At 39.1% G+C, this 12430-nt stretch overlaps 1 protein-coding gene across 3 annotated transcripts in view; it reads right to left on the reverse strand.

Annotated features, from left to right (window-relative positions):
- Positions 1 to 12430, reverse strand: part of FMNL1 (formin like 1) — a 91516-nt gene that overhangs the window by 20491 nt on the left and 58595 nt on the right. For 2 of the 3 annotated variants that reach the window (XM_087917468.1, XM_087917467.1), the window contains exons 6-10: positions 9434 to 9571; positions 6330 to 6438; positions 4961 to 5037; positions 4169 to 4262; positions 906 to 980 (exon numbers count right to left, since the gene is read on the reverse strand). In XM_087917468.1, the coding sequence (XP_087773594.1) occupies positions 906 to 980; positions 4169 to 4262; positions 4961 to 5037; positions 6330 to 6438; positions 9434 to 9571 (493 nt within the window). Of the gene's footprint in view, positions 1 to 905; positions 981 to 4168; positions 4263 to 4960; positions 5038 to 6329; positions 6439 to 7436; positions 7560 to 9433; positions 9572 to 12430 lie in introns of all 3 variants that reach the window. The other variant, XM_087917469.1, reaches the window with a different exon arrangement.

Below are 12430 nucleotides of genomic sequence, written 5' to 3' on the forward strand. Positions count from 1 at the left end.
TTTTAAATAATTAGATATTAACTTTGGGTGAACCTGTTTAGTGTAGTGGTTAATAGACCAGGGTAAAAGGTGAGAGATGGTGAGAGAGAGGAGGGAGGGTGGGACAGAGACAGAGAAATGCCCAAATAAATAAATTCTACCTTGCAGGATTTTGACTAAATCCTATTTTTAGTCAGAATAGAAACTAAGAGACTGTGACTTCTATTCCTAAAATAGGTATAAAGCCAACTGGGTGACATGGAGCCAATCACTTTCTCTCAGCTTTAGGAAACAGGCAATGGCAAGCCAGTTCCAAACCTTGTGAAGAAAACTGCAGGACTTGCCTGAGCAGCCATAAGGAGTCAACATGGATTTGAAGGCGCGAGTGCGCGCACGCACGCACGCATACACACATACACAATAACTTTGGGCTTTTTTGAAAATTAGAAAAAGTGTTTACTGATACTGAGAGTTTCAGTGAGGTTTTTTTTTTTAATTATGGGAAATATCATTACATAGTTGATTTAATTTTAAGCCGCTTATTATTGATAATTGTAATGATGCTTTATTGAGCTCTTACTAAGACGGAACATGCTTTGAAAATGATTCAGAAGGCATGCTAAAGATTTTACCTAAGCCCAATACAGGTAGAGATATTGTTTGTCATACTGTCAGTTTCTGCAAGATTTCTCCAACCTGGGCCTTCATAAGGGCTGATACGTTGTTTTTGAGGGTTGCTTTTCTGACCCCGAAGCATGAATTACTGCATAAATGTAAATCATGTACCTAATTCTTTGTTAATTACAAATAGGAAACATGGCATGAACAGCAACTAATCTCCCGGCAGAGTGTGCCTGTTTGAGAAGAGTATTGGAGGAAGTCTTATGGGCGACCAAGCAACCAGCCCCTCTGCTGCCTTTTCTTACCATGAAATCTATGTTGCTGTCTTCATTTCGGAAATAATCCATCAGCTTTTCAAAATGGTTCTTCTCACCACAAACCTTTAAGGAGAGAAAGGGGAGATATTCTGTTTGATGGACACTGCCTACCTGCCATGGCAATAGAGAGTTTAAACTGTTTATATACATATTAGTAGCTTCTAGCAACCAAACCCAAGTATTTTATTCTCTGTGCTTTCATAGCAGACAACAAAAATAGAACCACTCACAGCTTAAAACATTTTTGTTTTAATTAGTTTGTGGAGGATTAGATGACAAGTCCAAAGGATTTTAGCAAGCCTTTTGAGAGAACAATAATGGTTTAGCCTTTGTTACATGTTGTTAGTGGCATTCCAAAGAATTAGTGAGATCAAGATAAAATAGGTGGGACCAGCCCCCCCCCCCCCATTATAGTGTATGTATAGTGTATAGTTTAATATTTGTTTTTGCCCCTTTTGTCACATTTGAAATTGTAGTTTGGCAGACCGTTCTCCCGAGAGAAGGTTTGTGGACACACATGGCTTTGAGTCTCAGTTTGTATACACCGCTATAGCGCTATCCTGATTAGTAAGCTTCAGCAGTTATAGTAATGCTATTTGACTATGTGTTTCATTGCTTATCAGCTGGCTGGCCCAACTTTTGCCATGTCACATGTTTCCTATCTTCTCTCACTTACTTTACTCTTTCAGTAAAGTGTAAAGCCACCAATCCTAGTTCCTATGTCCTGAAAAATGACTTCCGTGGGGGAATAGTCGAAAACCCCTTTCCCGTATTTCCTTGGAATGGGAGCCATGATAGTTTTAGACAGGAAATCACGACAATTTTAGCACAATTCTGAAATGAGATGTTTGTAACGGTACTACCATTTGATTTGTCTTACTAAAAGTGACAATTAACTAGTTATGTAGTTTAAATTGTATTACTGCTCCAAGTATTACCAATGCAGCCAGCTCCTCTACCTATGTTTGATGTTGATTTAGGGGTAGTGGCTGATAAGAGATGTGGGGAAAAAGTGTGCTTCCTTGGGAGGCTGTTACCCCTCTTTTGCCCAATTACCACTTATAATATAGATAAGCTAAGAGATCTGATTACAAAAATCCAGATGATTATTAGAGAGCAGCAGCGTGTTACATTTTCTATTGGCCACCCAAATTTTTGCAGCCCTGGTCTTGTAATTTAAGATGCTCGAAATGCTCAGATGCACTGCTTTCCATCTCTAAATGGAGAAACCTTTTCCAGAAAGTATTTTGAACCCACAAAAGAGCCAAATACCCTTATATAGACTCAGTCCATTTCAGATGGCTGTAAATATAAAACTGTGATGGCATGTGGGAAAAACCTTGGGAGATAAGGCAAAGATGCTGCCTAGAGAATAACCAGATAAGAGACATCATAGCCTGCAGCTAGATAACGGACAGTGCAATGAGCTTAGAAGAGACCCTCTCTAATTTCTCAGGCTATAAAGGAGATGATGGGATTTGCAAGATTCTGTGAGTGTAGCTTTACAGTAATGTATAATTAACTTATTTGCTGTGTTTCCTAACCGGTCCACCTGATAGGGCTGACAAAAGCCCTCAATGGTCGCCACACTCTCAGTGGTGATAAATGTTTCATAATTACTTATTTATAAGAATTTGCTTCTAGAACAACAGAATACTTGGCAGCCTGATAGGTACCGGAAGATTACAGTATTTAGTATTCATTCCAGTAAGCTCAGTGACCTAAACAGATTTTGAGTTAATGCATTTGCTCTCTAAGGATGGTCATTATTTTAATATCTGCTAAATTAACTGGTATTCTGAGTTTATTTCAATAATCTTGTTTTAAAGCCTGATTCTCATGAGCCACTTTATGGGCCAACTGTAGACTGTTCAGCCATCTTAGGAATAGGATCAGTTTGCATCTTTCTGTCAGTAAGTAGAATTCCCCACTTCTAAAAAACTTTTAGTGCAAACCACCTGTTCTACTGCCTACCATCCTGGGTAATTTAAGTCGTCTCTTGTCAGATATCAATGGGTCAATTTACAGAGAGCAGTATGAAAATCCAACTTTCCCGTCTATTTCTATTTATTTGTTTGTTTGTTTAGTGTATTCCGGAGGCTTTTGTAACATCTCCAGCGATTCCCAAGGAATATCTTAAAAACCAAGTTAAGCAAAAATGGGTAATTTCCTCCTGATGCAATCACAAGCTTGAAATGAAAAATATTTTTTTTTCTGGATGGCAGGGCAGAAAGACTTGCTGTGATTTCATTAATTCCCACTCTGTCTCCCAAGTGATTCAATTTGCATTTTAAAAGGAACAGTGCAAAATACAAAATTATTTTTAAATCATATATATGGATACTATATTCATTTTCACTATTCATATGTACATACTACATTATAGTGAGAAGACATATCTTCTTGTATTCCTTCTGCTTTCATTTTTAAAAGCCATTGGAAACGTAATTTCAACAAAAAATGTGGAAGCTTTTAAAACCTCTGCTTTCATTCTTCAGCTCTTAGCACTTCAGTTCACTTGGGCAAGGGCTGAATAATGTTCAGGCAGTAACAGCAAAGCTATCCAAGAATAGAATATAAGGAATTAGTTTCTATGGCTGTGGCCTCACATTTATCCCATTTCACAGCCTCTGCACATCGCCTTCTGCTCACACAGATTTAAATCCGAAAGTATGTTACACTCTTACAGTTGAAAAGTTTCTTCTGAGAAACAAATAATTATTGATCTGCTTCTACAGAAGGTCAGGATCTGTTATTCCACATAGTAACTGTCCTGGGAATGCTTCCTCTGTGCTATGCCTCCTCCTCTGCTATCCTGCTGGAACTTTGTGTAAGGTAGCAATGAAATGTACCAATCAGTTTCAAACAAACTCACAGCAAAATTGAATAATTTGCACTGGAGCAATTTTGAAAAGATAAAAGAGTCTGAACATTAAGCAATGCGGCCAATTAACGCATAATCTTCTAAAGCAGGGGTGTCAAACTGGTAGCCCCTGGGCCGTATGTGTCACATGCAGGCCACATCACCCCAGCTCCACAAATGGGAAAAATGTCACGAAACATCATGTGATGGCAACGTGACACCGTGAGTTTGACACCCGTGTTCTAGAGTATATTTTGGCACTAGTCCTGATAGATATTTTGAGAAGGGGTCCACTCGATAGAAAAAAGAAATATCAAGACTAATTTACTGCCATTTGAAGGAAATAAATAAACACCCGTGACAAAACAAGTAGATAGAACTCACAAACCTCTTTGAAGTTGTCAAAGGCAGCCAGAATAATGTCGTGACCTCCTCGGACCAAACAAACAGCAGCCAACAGCTCAAGGACAAGAGCTTTAGTTCTGAATTGTGGAAGACAATGAGAAGATTTTACATTTTTCCAAAGAAAATAGAGTCTAAGAATGGAATAGGCAGACTTGGAAGAGAGTGAGGCCAATGATAGACAGACAGACAGACAGGCAGGTGGATGATTAGACTTGCATAACACATTAAGGCAAAGACAGCTAAACTACATTACAATTTTAAGCAATGTGTGAATCTCTCTGTTGAACGAAGGTATATTCCATATTCCTTACTACTAGTATACCAATATTGCATTCTTTGCGCTAATATGAACTATTATTCAGCATACTATGACATTTAAGCAATCCCGAGTTCTAGTAACTTACTCCATAAAACTAAATGAATGAATACTGAGAACAAGTGAGGATGCTTCTGGATTTTGTTTGGTTTGTATTGCAATCAGCACTGTGAAGTGAAGCAACCTGCTCCATGCCTCTCAAACATTTGTGCCATGTGACACTTACATTCTCAACTCAAAATACATGCCAAAGTGCCACAGACTGCACATTTTTAGAAAATATATTGAAAAGTAATGTATTCTAGAAAACTCTCATTTGATATTATATTTTAAAATAAAAATAGAATTTAATGCAGAAATGATATATGAATTCATATCTGACACTGACAGGGATAGCAACTGGCTAACATAATCATTCAGACTGAGAAGGATAACCATAAAGGAGGACAGAATTCCTACCTGGGATTCTTATTGTTGAGGCTCAGTGTGATCTCATTTACACAGGCTGGATGGTTCATCACAAGGCTGAATCCAGACTAAGGGAGAAGTGAGAAAGTTAGCAGCTCAAATTAGCAGTTGAAGTGAATCTAGATGACTGAAAGTGAAAACACACACAGGCATGGCTCTTTAATTACAGAGAGATTCAAAGAACATACTTTTTTAGTAAGCTAAGGTCACGTGGACATGATTGGTTGTGGCAAGCCAAACTGCTGGTTACTCATTTTCAAGTAATAATTATGAACCTAACTTTTCTTTGCATAAAGAGCTTTAAAATCACACACACTTTCATATTTTAAATTTTGTGTGATGTCATTTAACAATAATATATAAAAGTTTAGAAAGCCAAACTCCTTAAGACAGCAGAGCCTCCCCAAACATTTGATAGTTGCTGAAATATTGGGATATATAAACTGACAGCATTCCACCAATTCCCACAGCCATGTCTGCTGGGACTAGCACTACTGGGTAACATCTTCCTTTCAAAAATAATAGTGCAAAATATCACATAAAATTGCTTCATAGGCATACCTACCTACCTATCAGAAGTCATTACAGGCAGGTTGTACAAATCTGCCTGTATTGTAAGGAAAACTCTAGTGTTTAAATTTATAATATGTTTGCTTTTAAAAATTTTAATATGGAGTTTATGTTGTTTTAATTTTTGATTGTGAGCTACCGAGTTTGATGTAAGATGAGCAGTTGCATAAATATTTTAAAAAACAAATAAATAAAATGGTGGTTCATCAAATCTAACATTGGTTTGCAACAAGCACCACTGACGACTTTAAGGGCTTTTCAATTTGTATACTGTGGCCAAAAACCAAATGTCTGTTACATGTTGATGACTAAAAGCTCCATGCAAGCAGGTCATTTCCTAATTACAGATAACAGAGTCCAACAATTTTAGAAAACACTAGATTGTATCTTCTGTATTTCACAACTCATGATCTCAGAGAACTGCAAAACAATGAAACCCAATATTCTAAAGTTAAAACATTAGGATTTTTCTAAGAATGCTTATAGCCATATTACTCCTAACACCTGATTTATGGGTCATTTGAGATGACATATTAGAAAACTGCCCAATATTGGACATTGGTTTATTCAGACTATCTCTTCAAATGGGAAACTTTCCAGCCCTACCTGGAAATATTGGGGATGGGTTTTCTTGTATGGTACAGGTTTCCTGGTTTTCTTTTCCTCCTTCATAAATTCTGAAATCTAGATAAGTTTCAAAATCCCTTCCCAATGTTATATATGTGTTTCCCAAGACATCTATTTCCTACACATGGAAACTTTCATCTTTCTTATCCTCTTCTTCAATTACCTGATAATTCATAATGGCACGGAGACACATAATGCACACGTGAACATCATCCTTCTGGCTGACAATGCGTGAGTTCCGTAATGCCTTCCTGCTGTGTGCCGGATTGAGTCTGGGGTAGAAATAAATTTAAAGTGGGAGAGGGGGAGGGGGAGAAACAGCTCAATGACAGTGGATGTCAATCTCGTACAACAGTCCAAAAATATAAAGAATAGCATAGGAGAAGAATTTGAAGGAGAGCAGCAGAGTCAGCATTAGTAGCAGGTTAGTAGTTTAAATGTTCCTTTCCTTCTAAGTTTCCAATACAAATAGCTTCTAGGAATAACCTTATCTGTTGTCCTGCAGCTGTGTTACACTTTAGTCCCAATAATCTCTAGCTGTGACTGACTGGATATTATAGAAGTGAAAGTCCAACATATATGGAAGGCAACAATTCTGGCCTAGAGGATATTGTCACCAGTGAAGACTTCCAGTTCAGTTTCTAGGGCATTGCTGCTTCCATATGATTAAGTCTGGAAAAAAAAACTCAAGAACGGAGCTGATAGACTACAGAAAAGCCTTTCACATGGATATTTTTGAAGGGCAATAAAGAGGAGGGATCTTGGTAACAGTTCTTCAGATTCTGAAAAACTGGTGGCTTTGGCATCAGCCTTATAAAAGGTTCCTAGATGTCATGACTGAAGACAAGCAAGATGAAACTACATTATTTTTGCAAAATTTCAGGCTCATTTGATGACTCAACATTCCCTTTTCACAACCTCTGTACATCTCAGCCAGTTCCCTAAGCCTCATGATAGTAGCAACAAAAAAACTAAAGCCAATACGAATAAACCAAAAACCCCTTGGGATGACTATGAAAACAATGAAAATCTAAGCATGCAGATTTTTCAAGTGACTGAACTTTTGGAGATGGGTTGCCTTATTTGGGATATTTAAACTAGCAAAAACTTCCAGCCCTCAAGGCACCCAATGTTCAGTATCTGGCGTGCCTGTGCATGAACACAAAAGTGCAAGACGGGTGAGCGTGTCCTTGCCCAGCCACTCCTACACCCTTTGGTTGCATTGGTGGGGGAGAGGGTTCTCATCTCATGAAGTCTGGGAGAGGCTCACCGGGGTGAGTAAGAGTTGACAGGTGGCCTGGGCTTACAGTCCTGCTCGGTGCCAGGGGCGCTGGAGGAGGGGATGCTGGGGTGTTGAAAGAATGTTTGGATCTGCTGGTTCAAATGGCAACACCTGAAGGAGGTGGAAGAATGCAACCCTGCAGGACAGGAGGGAAAAATAGGATGCTTCAGGTGGACGCCTCCCTGTCCCTCCCAGTGACAGTTTTTAGCACTGTATATCCCAAGTTTGGAGAGAGAAAAAATTTGCCAGCAAGACTGGGAGTCCACCTTGGGTCAGTTAAGTCAGTCATTCTCCAAGGTCAACACCATCAGGCCCTTAATGTAACAAAAAGGCTGGTTAGCCTAAGAACTCGGTTATAGCATTTAGCCCATTGAATCACAAGGCCCAGCCCCTCCAGTCTTGAAGGAAAGTATTGTATTGGTTTTTAAGTTCACTTCTGAAATGTAAGTAGAGAGAAAGGCTTCTAAAGTTGCATAGGAAATCACATTAACAAAGCATTGAAGGGCTCTTTGGTGCACTCCTAAGAGATGCTAGGCCACATCTCGATTAATGTCTTAATGTATGATTTTGCCTCTCAAAAACAAATGCGAAAGAGAAAAGGCATACATATTTTTTATACACCATGATCCAATAGATCATAGTATTGAATCTCTCTGGAGCTGATTACCGCAAACTACATCAACTATTTTTCACCTATCCAGGAAGACAACATCTGGGTACCTACCATGAGGCATTTCCCCAATGAAAGCATGCAAAAGAAGTGTGAGGTTAGAATAAGGAGAAAGAAAAGGAGTTAGGACAGAGATGAGAGAAAGAAGAGAAAAAGAAGAACCAATTTTGCAAGTTTGTTGGAAAGTTAGCAGTTAACACGAACAGGCCCCCATCTTCTTAGGTTTGTCATTTAAAGCACTACTTTTGAGGTGATCATAGATGTGAAAAGTTTAGAAACTAGATTATGCATGACTCTATAGTATTATTTTAGGTTGGTTTACTTAATATAGTAACCCTAGGTGCAAGAAAATGTTTAAAAACTTTCTAATTATAACCTGGCTCTTTTTCTAGACATTGTTTTCTGGAGAAAGAACAGTGCATACTATGTCCTTTGCATTGCTGGAGAATTAGACTTTTAATTTCAAAACTAGAAATTGAAAAATGAGTAATCTCTTGAAAAGGTTTTTTTTATATATATTAAGAAATCTGATTGGATCAGAGCTTTCAGTTTGAATACTAAGAGGGTCTACAGTAATTAAAAAAAAACTGAAAACAATCTGAGTACGGCATTTCTTAATACTGCTTCCTAGTGAGCTCAATTTAAACGGCAATTAATCTCATTATTCCATTTAAACTTGGAGCTAGCTTAAATTAAAAATATTTCTGATTGTTTTAGATGAAGGTTCTGAGATTCATCCAGTATATATATTTGTATATACGTAGACAAATAAATAAACAACCTACACCTAATCAGCCTGCCATCCTCTGTCACTCAATTCTTTCATCTGGCATCATTCTGGCATGTTTTAAAAGAGTAAGAATTTGTGACTTGTACTAACTGAGATGGCCTCTGATTTCCACAGTGCTTATATTATAGTCAATGGTACTTTAAAGCAAAGGCTTTTTAACATGTGCCAAAACTTAAGACAGGGGTCGCAATCCCTGGTCCATGCACTGGCACCAGTCTGCAGCATGCCAGAAACCGGGCCATGCAAACAAGTGAAGCCCCATACGTGGGATACAGGCAACACATGAAACCACACCTTTGCAGTCCATGGAAAATCCTCTCTCCACGGTGCCCAAAAGGTTGGTGGGGGGGCGCAGTTGAAGACTTATCTTGCTGGCTTTTGCATAATTTTTGCATTTGATTTTCTAGAGCAGTTTGTTGTGTAGGGAGAATATAAAATGGGACTGCTTCTCTTCCTGTCCCATATGCTTCATCTCAGAAGTGGGAAAGTCGTTGAAGAAAACCTACCCGAATTTCATTTGGTTACCTGACAGTCAAGTGCCTTGTTTTGATGGAACCCTGTGTGGGAGAGCAATTGCTTCTGCTGAGGTCCTCTACAGATCTGTCCAGGGCCTTTCCCTTGTCCGACCCAGGGCTCCCATTGTCAGTGCTGTCCATATCAAACCTGGAGCCACACAAACACAAATGTGCGTCAACAGGTGGGCGGGTGGGGTTTATTGAGGCTTTGGCAATGAAATAGAAGGAGAAAGGAGAACTGTTTTTCAGGACATGACCATTGTATACGCTTCGATAAATTTTCCTCTTTGTAGAAATTCTCAACTCGGTGCTGAAATAAACATGGCTTAGGATCCATTTTTGCTTTGGCAGCCTCAGAGCTATCCAAGGTCCTGAGCAAACTGTCTTTGTGTCTTTCACTTCGGTATGTACAGACTTACAGGTTCCAGGGTTGTCTCTCTCTCTCTCTCTCTCTCTCTCTCTCTTTTTAACTAGGTTCCTGAGGTTCACTAGCTGGATTCAGGAAACAATGTTCTAGGTGAAATAAGTGAAAATAACATGGGAAATGATGGCTTAGGAGGCGGAGTCATTATACTTTACATGGAAGTTGGCTTCCACATAAATACAAATCTATATCTACATTACTTCAGATTAGGAATATTTTTTAAATAAACTGCCAGTTGTTTTATTGTCATAATTAATATTTAAAATCAATGAAATATTGTCATCAAGCTGGCTGGACCCAGATCAGAGCCACAATTAAGGCCCACCTCATGGCAGTAAGAGTGGGGCTTTGATATTCATTTACAGGGACATGCAGAGGAATTTGTTGAACACGTAATGAATAAAATCACTCAGGTCCATTCTCAGTTTGAATCCAAATGTTGAGCATATCTATTGGAGATGCCTGGGAAATGAACTTTCCAGATTATCTGGAATGGTTTGATCCTATTGGACTTGAGGAAGTCGACAGGATCTTAGGAGCTGTTAAGGCAAGTACTCACTTAATAGATTCTTATCTCTCCTGCTTGGTGAAAACCTTCAGGATGGTGACCTGCAAATGGGTCCATGTGGAATTAACATATCAATGCAAGGGAAAGTGTTTCCAGCACCATTTAAGGAGGCCTTGGTATGCCACCTCCTCAAGAAACTATAATTGAATCCAGGTTCTTTGGATGATTTTCATCCAGATTCTCCCCTTGATGGAAAAGGTAGTTGCCTTGCAGCTCCAGAGGGTCCTGGATGAAATGGTTTATCTGGATCCTTTTCAGTCAGATTTTAGGTTGGGTTATGGGATGGAAATGGCATTGGTTGCATTTGTGGATGATCTCAGGTAAGAGCAGGATGGGAGTTGGTTATTCTACAGATTTCAATACCACTAACCATAGTGTCCTTTTGGCCAGCTATGGGCTGTGGGGCTGATTGGCACTGTATTGCACTGGTTCAGCTCCTTCCTCCAATGGCAGTCCCAATAGATGTTAACAGGGAGCAGAAGGTATTTGGTACTTTCTTCATTCCTTTTTAACATTTACATGAAACCACTGGGTAAGATCATCTGACCCCATAGGAAGAGATATCATCAGTATATGCATCTCTATGACACATAGTTTTACATACTCTATCCATTGGTAATCCAAATGATACTGTGGCCATACTTTCTCAGTGCCTGGAGGCTCTAGGGATCTGGATAGGGGACAACAGGCTTCAGCTTAACCCAGGCAAGATGGAATGGCTGTGGGTGCAAGGAACTTCAGGATCCAATTGTTTATCATTGTTAACTCTGGATAGAATTGCACTACCCCAGACAGTACAGTGGGCAACTTAAGACTTCTCCTATGCTCATGACTCCTGAACAAGAGCAGGTGACAGTTGGGCTAGGAGGGCCTCACGCTATGCCCCAATGGCAGCCTTACCTGATCATGAGGTACTGAGCATGGTAACTCATGCCCTAATCATCTCACAGATGTATTACTTCAACAGATTCTACATGGGGCTGTCTTTGAAGGATATTTGCAAGCTACAGCTGGTACAGAATGCAGTGGTGCAGACAACCTTGGGAATCCCAGGACTACACATGTAAAACCACTACTTCATGAGCTGCATTGATTACCAGTTTGCTTCCAGGTCCAATTCAAGGTGTAGGTTGTTATTTTTAAAGACCTACATGGCTTGGTTCCAGGGCATCTGAGGAGCCGTCTCTCCATGATGGGACAAGTTTGGGCCATCAACAACAGCCTGCTGGAGATCCTTTCTGCTAAGGAATTCCAGCATGCAGGTTCAAGGAGAAGAATGTTTTCCACAGTGGCCCTATGCTTGAGAATTGCTCCTAACCTTTTGGCTTTGCTAGTTGGCCTGGGGTTCTGAACAGGCTACTCATTGCTGGAGGTGGTTGAGAGAGTAAGAAGACCTCATTCCCCATCCTGTCCATCTCTTAGTTCTGATTACAATATACCTTCTGTGGTCTTAATCTGTGTAGTTTTAATGTTTTAATATTTTAATTATTTTTCTATTCTTTTATAACTTGTAAGCTGTCTAAAGTCACCTTCTTGGGAAATAGGTGGCATAAACATTTAATAAATAATAATAATAATAATAATACTTGGCCTTGAAGAAATGAATTGGTAGTAAGCTTGTGTTAGACTGACAGTCATTGTCAGAGAAGCAACCACTGATATCACTATGGCTTTAAACTTTTCATGTTATTGGGGAATTACTCTGCAGTGAAGTTGTATATGATTAAAATATATTTAATAGAAAAGGGGTTTTTTTCTACAAAGTATTATGTTTCCTTTAAAATAATTTACAGAGTGCTCATTTTAGTAAGACCAATGCTAGTCTATTAGCAGAATCTCATACTTTCTTTTTCTTACTGGCTTCTTTAATATAAAAAATAACTTTTTCAGAACTGATACCATGCAGAAGTCTCCTGAAATTAAGTTAAAGTTTGTAAAACCAGGCAAAGAATTACAAGTTTGCCACCTCTAGTTTCCTGTACCAGGAAGTAGAAGGGGGGAAGTCTTATGCTCCT

This window comes from Pseudonaja textilis, chromosome Z, assembly GCF_049901715.1.
Source record: "Pseudonaja textilis isolate UNSWEBS1 chromosome Z, rPseTex1.2, whole genome shotgun sequence".
Lineage (NCBI taxonomy): Eukaryota > Metazoa > Chordata > Lepidosauria > Squamata > Elapidae > Pseudonaja > Pseudonaja textilis.